This window comes from Papilio xuthus, unplaced genomic scaffold (genome assembly GCF_000836235.2).
Source record: "Papilio xuthus unplaced genomic scaffold, Pxut_1.1 DF827542.1, whole genome shotgun sequence".
NCBI lineage: Eukaryota > Metazoa > Arthropoda > Insecta > Lepidoptera > Papilionidae > Papilio > Papilio xuthus.
In genome coordinates this window covers 5,913,172-5,922,208 of record NW_013531107.1, presented here as the reverse complement: position 1 = coordinate 5,922,208, position 9,037 = coordinate 5,913,172, and the positions used below count along the sequence as shown (strand labels likewise).

Genomic DNA, 9,037 nt, shown 5'->3' with positions numbered 1-9,037 from the left:
TCCGGTGATACGATGACTTATTTCTGTTTTTATGAATTTATGAGCGTATAAAAAGGCAATATTTTTAGTATTCTTTTCTATATTTTTAAGGAACATGGTGCATTGTTATAATAAATCTACCATATTGGTTTGATTTGTAGCAACAGGCAAGAGTCGGTTGGTGTCGGCGGTCGGCATTGGCATTCCTCGCTCGTTGCGCGACTCCATTACGCACATTAGGGTGTGTTAATGTCGTGATTTTGTAACATTATTTATTCATTATTGATTGAGTTTTATTATTACTCAATTTTATTGCGTTCTGTTTGTTTATCGTTTGCTCATACGATGTAATTTACGCCCATTTGTTATAAAGCGTCATGACAGTGTGTTTAGTACACACAATTGAACTAAATTTGCTAAGATAAAAAAAAATTAACACGACTTTTATAATTAATACATATACATCCCGAGTTTCGTTTTTCAAAACTATAAAACAATTGTTTTTTTTATTTTGTTTATATTGCAGAACCCCAATTTGAAAAACTTCATACGAGATTGTTCTGCAAACTCGTTTTAATAGAGTTGTTTTGTACGTATGTTGACTTTAGTATACTTACTATGCTTTATATTGCAAACAAGTTACTGTTCCTAGTTTTATATGTAAGACATAATTTATATAACTTCATGACATTAAACCAACTATCATCTAGTGAGAACGGAATGCAGAAATAAATTTGTTTTGGTTTGTAAAGCTGATGTGATGTATCACATCAGCTTTAAAAGCACAAGATGGCGTTGACTGATCTGTAGATCAGTCAACGCCATCTTGTGCTTTTCTTACTGTTTCAATAACTACTTCTTCTACTTCAACTTTATCTATACTCTACAAAGATACAGTTTAAAAATCGTTGTTCTACATCAAATAGTGATACAGTAGGTCAAGCTCGCATAATTTCTTGAAATATGATAACTTTCTCTAGAAGACAATCCTAAAATAACTGCGAGTGAATAGAGAAAGTAGTAACAAAATTCTATAGGCCGCTGGAATTGAGACAAAATCGATGCCACCATGGTGTCATTTCAAATTTATGTATTATATGTATTGGTACATTTACACAAAAAACGCCTATTATTATAATAATATTTTTTTATAAAAAGCATGGTCGACTATCTCATTATCACAGCAAGGTCTTTTGTTAAATTTGCATTTACAACAAAATTAGTATCAAATCTAATTAATATTGAAAAATAAAACACCTTAAATAAGATCCGAAGGCAACTTTAAATTGTGACTGAGAGTAAAAATGTTGCTTAATATTTCTGAGCAGGAGTGTACATATAATCAAGTTTCATTGATCAATGTGTTTTTAGGTGAAGTTGTCTGCGGGGAATGATCTTCACTGTGGCAATGCCTCTCGGATCATAACACCGGTATAACGGTCACATAAACTTCATTATTGACAATGATTTAACACGTTGTACATAACTGTACTGGTATTAACGATCATATATAGTAACAGTAATTCTTGTATCACTTATCGAATTCGTTTTGCTAAAATTCTTGTTTTAACGAGGTGGCAACACTTTTTACATTTGTTATTATTTTATTTTTATATAAATTTACTATCAAATAGCGTCGAAGTAGTAAGTAAACTTAATGAGGTCGTGAGCTTTGCAAGTTTATGTTAGTGTTAGTCAAGTGTTTAGTAGAGTACAAATAGAGTGACGAGTTCATGCTTTTATTGAATATCCTGGGCCGTTACAGAGTTATATAGTTGCAAAATTTAAACTTTTTATACTACTTTATAATAAGAAAGGTGTAGATTAGGCAAGAATTGTCTCATTTGTTGGTAAATTTAATATAGGCCTGGGAATCTCAAAACCTGGTACTATTTGATAGAATAGGATCCTTTGTGTAATTTTATTATCTGTAAAAGTATGTAAAAGTACAGTGAGATGCAATTTTAAAGAAAATGTAACGGTCGCATCAACATTTAAATAAATTTATTATAGTAATAAAAATTCACAACATATCAGTTTATTGCATGTGCTTCTTCAAGATGGACAAGTTTTTACTTCAATTAACCAGACTATAGATAAATCTGTGAATCGAAACTGATTGAGTTCCGCAAACATTTCTTAGAAGTTATGCAATTTGTTTGTTTCCAGTCCGGAGATCGCAGACGTAGCCTCAATAATCTTAGTTTGAGTAAATTTCTCCTTCTCAAAAACAATTTATATATAATATTTAATATCTGTCAATATCATATGCTTAGTTTTTTCCGCATTGTAACACTAACCAAGTTAATTGAAATAGTTAATATCAATGAATTTCAGTTACATAACACTAACTCGACCACATGAGGAATTTGAAAGTTCGTGCGAACTGCAAAGCGACGGAAGTATCGGCCACACGTGGTGCCGGCTGCTTACGCCACTTCCGGTCGCCGGACTTTGTTCCTCGTCCCCCGCCGCCCCTCGCTCTAATCTTGCTTAGATAACTGACTGCCATACGAGAAAGTAGCACCTGATTTGACATTTACCTATGTTACATATGTATTTAAAGTGTAATACTTAACCGTGTTCATACCAATTTTTCACGTTGTATTTGCTTTTAATATGACCTTTTCTTCAATATTTTATCAATAACAAAATCCTAATTAACATAAGATAGCATTTAATATATGTTTGTAATGAAATATCTAATGAAATGAAATATATATATATAATTTACCTTTGACCCACATGTTATTAAATGAACAGGAAAAACTCGTATCTTTAAATAGCTCAACATGCCACAGACGCGATAAATAAATAAATATAATGTCGTCTGGTATGGAAATACATGTAAAATGCACATAAACATACATAAAATAAAATAGAAAACATACAGACGAATTGAGAACCTTCTCCTTTTTGAAGTCGGTTTAAATTAAACAAAACACATTTTTGTCGGTTACCTAAACGCGGTAAATATTAATTAATTCCTCAAATTACTTGCCTTCGATATTTTACAAAAATTACTTCATTCCTCCAAAATTGAATTCACATAAAAGTACTTATGTAAGCAATATCTGGTAAGGCTAAGTTTCATTTACGTTTGGAAATCCATTTCCTTCGCGCGGCCATCATAGGTCTTAATTATGGACTCTTTTTATATTATTAAACCTAAGATTGTTTTAAACGGTGTTATTATTTATACAGAGTTACACATACGTTCCTGCAGATGACCGACAATATCGGATAGAATAGAATTTAAATACTCGTTTAGTTTATTCTTAGTACGAGTAGAAGGCAATTGTTTTAGCAACATTCCAAATACAATTACTTTGTGATCTGGGGACTTTGTATGTATATGTAATGAGGTTACTGCGTGAGAAAAATCGAAATCGCAAGTGAGTGAGTTAAGAGCACACAAGGTCAGAGGATACATGTATCTAGCACAGCGCAGGCGCAGGCGCAGGGAACCGGGTTCCGCCGCCGTGCGCTCTGCATGACAAACGGCTTATTGCTAGCAAATTCCTTCTGTATATTGACCTAAGTTTTATCTACACGCAATGAGTAACAACAACACTTCAATCTACCAAATCTACTAAAATTCAAATAATGACACATAATAGCCTTAAATTGACACAATATATTCAACAAATAAAATATATAAAAACAGTAACATCGCAGTTGTTCGAAGTTACTGTTACTTGCAATTCCTTAAACTTACTTATGTATTTGGTTGAATATTCACTAAAAGAGTACAATTCAGCCCCAGCTTTCACTGTGCCCGAAGCCTAACTTAGCGAAGTCTTAACTCACTTAGCAAGCGCGACGCGTCAACATGAAACACTTGCACGGCTCGTGTCAGTTCACCTCTGTCCATACGATATAAACAAAACCGGATGTTGCACTCAATATTTTGTAGAATACACGTAAAGCATCATGAATTCTATACTTAAATACTATCAAGTTACTTGTTAATATAAATCTAAGTATTTACTATAAATAAGACTAGTTTATAATTGCATAAAAGACATTTATCATAGGCGATGACAAGACAAGAACGTAGGTCGCGACGCACCGCACAGGGCGCGCCCGCCAAGGCAGCCCGCTGAATCTTTGTATACATAAACATCAAGTTATAAACAACTAAACATTTATAATGTTTAAAGGAACTAATCCTTATTCTTGCGAAGTCACATCACCCGTCTATGTCTGATAAACTATTGATTAGACACACGTCTAAGGTAATTTAAAACATAGATTTCTTTCTGGCGTGTTGTAACAAACAGCTTGGTGAGTTTCAAGTAATATGAAGTATTGTTTACTTATTTACAGTTATAGTTATGAAGTAGTTGAAGTGAAGTTTATTTTGCAACATGACCTTCAATCACATTTACCATCAAATCCATTTATCAAACTCCGCGGCCATCAAAATAACTGGTTATAAATTGTTTGCACAATTAACTAAATGCGCAGAGCTAACGCATGTTTGTTGCTCTCTGTGGGAAACCGGTAAACTTCAACATATTTGGGTCAGTTGGAACTAATGAAGACTGTATTGAATCTACATGAAGAACAAAATAGTGTAGTTATGAATATTAATTTGATCGAGCTTAAAGTTTTTAAGATGACAGTATCAAAGTTAGGGTTATTCGTTTAAATATAACTTTTGTTGCTGCGATAAATGTATTAATAAATTATAATGAATGCATCGTATTAATGGAAGCGATTGCTCAACACAGGATGCCAGCAATAGATATGTCAATTCAGATCAAGGCGCACCAGATTCTCTTACAAGACGTGGCCAAAGCAAAAACTCGACGCACCAAAATATACAGAGTTGACTTGCACGTAACCAAATAAGTGATTGAACACATATAATATTTGTAAGCAATTCCAAACTACAGAACTTTTTTTTTGTAATTTATATTGCTACCCTTTTAGCAGTAGAACAGACCTAACTAGTACAATATACATAAAATTATAACTGAAGGATAGGTATCCTGGGTATAACTTTTACCTACGTCCCGTTTGATGTCTGGATTTTTATTTATCTACACTTGTGTCATGATTTGTGTTTTCATAGTATAAATAACATGTTTGATTATGTTTCATGTGCAGCTGGGCCGCGTGCCGGTGGGAGTGATGCTTCCCCCACGCTACGCCACGCTGCCGCTGCCGGCGCCCTACGCCGGGCCTCCCGCGCACCCCACACACCGTCCTCCGCCCAACACACTCTACTACCCCTTGCACGAAGCTGTACGTATATCAAATTATATCTCTACAATAAAAACACAAGATTTTCTAAGAATACTAAGAGTGCGACTACTCTACAGGTCAATGACATACGATATAGTAGATATTTCTACGCACGGCAAAATGCTTAGCAGATTGTTGTAAATCTGTGAAGACCGCGGCTAGTTAAAATTTGGTACTTAGTTATATTACGTTGTGGATACTGATATTGTTTATGTCTGTGGTTCCAGCGTGCTCGGCGACGACGATCTGCGGTGGGCGGGCGTGAGCGGCGACGTGCGGCCCGCGAGCGCGACTCTCTCACCCGCTCGCTGGAACGCATCCATCGCAAGCGTCGCGCGGACCGCGACCGACCATCCGACGCCGACCTTAAACGCACCTACACCGGCCTTGACAGGTACGAAGTGTACCCCACGCACCTCTCACAGCCCTCACACAGACACCTCGACATGACAACCAGACACATCAAGTTGTAGAAAATCGACACAGACATAACTCAGTCACAAATTCACCTTCAACATCAGAGTAGAGAACACATTTCTTTCGTTCTTGTTGACAATAGTAATGTAGCTATTTCTGTTTTTTGGAAGTAATTTTGACCTTGACTACCATTGTTTATTGATTGTACGTCACCAAGAACTTTAAACATCGGCCACCCATTCACAGAGCATACGCGGAGCAGTTCATCGCGGTGTGCGACGAGAGCCGGCACGCGGCTGAGCGGCTCGACTCGCTCGCCAGCACCAACACTAGCGACACCGCGCACGAGCGCGACACACACCGCGACCCACATCGCGACCACTGAACACGACGCGACACACGCGTGCCTCGTGCCTCGTGCCCCGAGCCTCGTGCTACCGAACCCTACAATTTATTTTCTATGTTCCAACTTCTTTCAGTTAATAATCCGGGCTAACATAAATCTAAACTTTAAAAAAATCACATAATGGTTGAAAAATTTATAATTGCAATGGCAACATTGCAAGGAAACGTCAATAACCAGCATCGATTATTAATAATATTAGTGTTACTATTGGACTATTGTTCTACTAAATCTAAATTAGCATTAGTTTAAAACTAATATCGACGAGGTTCTAGTTTCTAGAGTAAGAAGAAAATTAAGAACTTACCTAAGATAATATACTTAAGCCTGTAAATTTAAAATTGTACGAATCTCTTGCTATTTCTTTAATTCTACAACTAAAACGTCATAAAATGTTAGTGTAAGAAGACATATTTACATAAACCAAACTTAATTTAATTACTTAGGAAGTGTGTAAATAATAAAATAACTGAGTTTAGTAAGGAAATATTAACATCACTCAATGACTTTCATTTACCATTTCAAATTGTTTTTTGAATTACTAACTACTAACAACTATGTTGCCATTACACAAAATTAGTTACAAAATAGTAACATTTTTTACACGGCTACTAACTTTACAATAACTGCTGCACGCATATACTAAATCTTATACTAACAAGACAATGTAAATTCGTGTCCTATCGTCAAATATCTGTGTTATATTTTATACTTAAGTCCTATTTATCTAGTTGTAAATACTTGAAGAATAAAAATATATTTTCTATGACTAAAATGTTTGAAATACACAATATTTATTACGAAAAATTGTAAATGTCAATTTAAAATAATATTAATTATTTAAAGGGTATTTCATATTCAAGAATTAAAATTTTAGGTATAGGAAATATATTCTTATGTTTCAAACTTTATAGAGAACTTATAGTAAGGTATTTTCTAGTATTTGTACATTTTGTATTCAAAGTCCTTTGTACCTAACCGGTGCCAAATTGTGAGTGCTAGCAATTCAATTGGTTTGTAAATATAATTGTAAGTTATAATGCAATCTAAATTTGCTCAATTATTCTCCTTTTAAAGTAGTTTCTTAAGATTAATGATGCACCTGGCAACACAGTCTTCATAGACAAATATGAATTAAAATTTAATTCAATCCTTCGTATAAGAAAATTCAACGCATGAAACATTTTATATACTCTTTGGCATGAAATGTAAAATTGGTCTAAAATGTTGTGTTGCCAGTTTTCTTTGTAAATAAACTTGTTACCATCATTGAAATACATTATTTTTTATGAAATAAATGTATAATAATATTATGTTATTCTCATATACAATTTATGCGGTAGGGTTCAATAACATTTATGTAAAGCATCTAAATTATATTCAATTGTATTTTAATATTAAGTAAACTTAGAAAGGTAAGAGGAGTACTAGGTTTTATTCAAAAAGCAATTTAAATAAAACTTAGTAAGATTTGTTTTGTACATAAAAATACTTGTAGTATCGTAGTGTGTCAGTGTGTGCGGTTTGTAAGACGAGTGTGTGTGCGTGTATTGTGAATAGAGTAGCTCATGTTTACATTGTATAATATGTGGCTTGTAAGAATTTAAATAAATTTTATATTTTTATCAAAATGTGTTTATTTGAAAATCCACTACATTTAAAAATAATAAAATTATCCGTATGCCTACGAAAACATCCTAACAATCATCGCTCAACACATTTCGTTTTTTATACGCCAATTTTTTTACAATAGCTGTCAAAAAACTATGAAAGTGAAGTAAGATACGACAAAGTGTTATTTAGTTGAATTGTTAGAACTCGTCGTCGCTGAGCTGATCAGCGCGGCGCAGCTCGCTGTCGGAGGAGCTGGAGCGTCCTCCCGCACCTCCCGCCACACCTCCCGCCCCCAGCCCCGCCCCCGGCCCCGCCACCTCCTCGTCTGCACTCACACATACATACATCAGTATACGGACACATACAGCTGACTCTAACACAATCGAGCTACAACTGACCGTCAATAAGATCTGCGAAGTCGTCGGCGGCGGCCAGCGTGCGCGTGGCGGGGCGGGGCCGCCAGCGACCGCCCTCGCGCGTCTCCCGACCCTCCCCCACACCGCCCCCTGCCCCTGCTCACACACAACAACTCGTGGTCATTTAGTCTACAACAGTATGTAAAGAGATATTGAAGGTACGTGAGAGAGTACCAAAGAGCTGCATGTCAGAGTCGGAGTGCGAGGGTGAGGGGGAGCGCGAGTCGTCCTCGTCGCGCACGTCGTCCAGCGAGTCGCGCGCGCCCATCGCGCCGAACGCGCGCCGCGCTGACCCCAGCCGAGTCCCTGATATAACGTTACCACTTAGCATACGTCTATTACTGTTAGCATGAGGAGACTGAAATAAACATTGGCAGGCAGAATTTATGACATATTCTGAAGTGTACACACACCGGCGGTGTTGATGCGCAGACGCGTGCGGGGCCGGGCGGCGGGCCGCGGCTGATGGATCGAGCTGTCCTTGCTCTCCGAGCTCGACTCCTCCTCGTCTATCAATATAATATATTTATAATTTTAATAATCTATCAAATTTGGCAAAAAATGTGACAGAGAAAGGACGTTTACCGGTGTCGTGCAACTTGCCGAGCACGTCCTCGGCCTCGTACTTGTGTATGAGCTGCAGGATGGCGGCCTGCTGCTCCTCCGCCGCCTGCAACGGCCGCACAGAGCGACACACAGGTTACACGGTGACGTCTCCCCCGCCCACCCCTACCCTCCTCGCAGCTCTCTCACCTCTGCCTGCGCGCGCTCCAGTAGGCTGAGCTGGTGCTTGAGCGCCTCCACGCAGCGATAGCGCACCACGTACTGCTCCCACAGCTCCGCGATCTCCCGCTCCAGCGCCGACAGCTCAGACTGGTACGCCGGCCTGGTGCAAAGAAATGTTAAACAACACTTCCTCCGTTTCGTGCATTTTTGGTACTCAGTTTATCAAATT

The 9,037-nt window shown here is 37.3% G+C and overlaps 2 protein-coding genes across 3 annotated transcripts in view; one reads left to right on the top strand and one right to left on the bottom strand.

The window, feature by feature from the left end:
* Window positions 1–4,835: 4,835 nt before the first annotated feature.
* On the top strand, window positions 4,836–6,428 carry LOC106118898 (uncharacterized). Of its 2 annotated transcripts, XM_013313662.1 has the most exons (4): window positions 4,836–4,859; window positions 5,095–5,232; window positions 5,460–5,626; window positions 5,896–6,428. In XM_013313662.1, the coding sequence occupies exons 2-4, from the start codon at window positions 5,119–5,121 to the stop codon at window positions 6,032–6,034; spliced, it is 420 nt and encodes a 139-aa protein (XP_013169116.1). In that variant the 5' UTR covers window positions 4,836–4,859; window positions 5,095–5,118; the 3' UTR covers window positions 6,035–6,428. The 2 variants fall into 2 exon arrangements, with proteins under 2 accessions (XP_013169116.1, XP_013169115.1); XM_013313661.1 differs by lacking the exon at window positions 4,836–4,859 and having other exon boundaries at window positions 5,042–5,232.
* Window positions 6,429–7,863: 1,435 nt separating this feature from the next.
* Window positions 7,864–9,037, bottom strand: part of Cluap1 (clusterin associated protein 1) — a 3,151-nt gene continuing 1,977 nt past the window's right edge. Inside the window, exons 7-11 of the mRNA XM_013313542.1 lie at window positions 8,668–8,752; window positions 8,496–8,591; window positions 8,257–8,388; window positions 8,065–8,178; window positions 7,864–7,991 (exon numbers count right to left, since the gene is read on the bottom strand). Coding sequence (XP_013168996.1) covers window positions 7,864–7,991; window positions 8,065–8,178; window positions 8,257–8,388; window positions 8,496–8,591; window positions 8,668–8,752 — 555 coding nt within the window. The remainder of the gene's footprint in view (window positions 7,992–8,064; window positions 8,179–8,256; window positions 8,389–8,495; window positions 8,592–8,667; window positions 8,753–9,037) is intronic.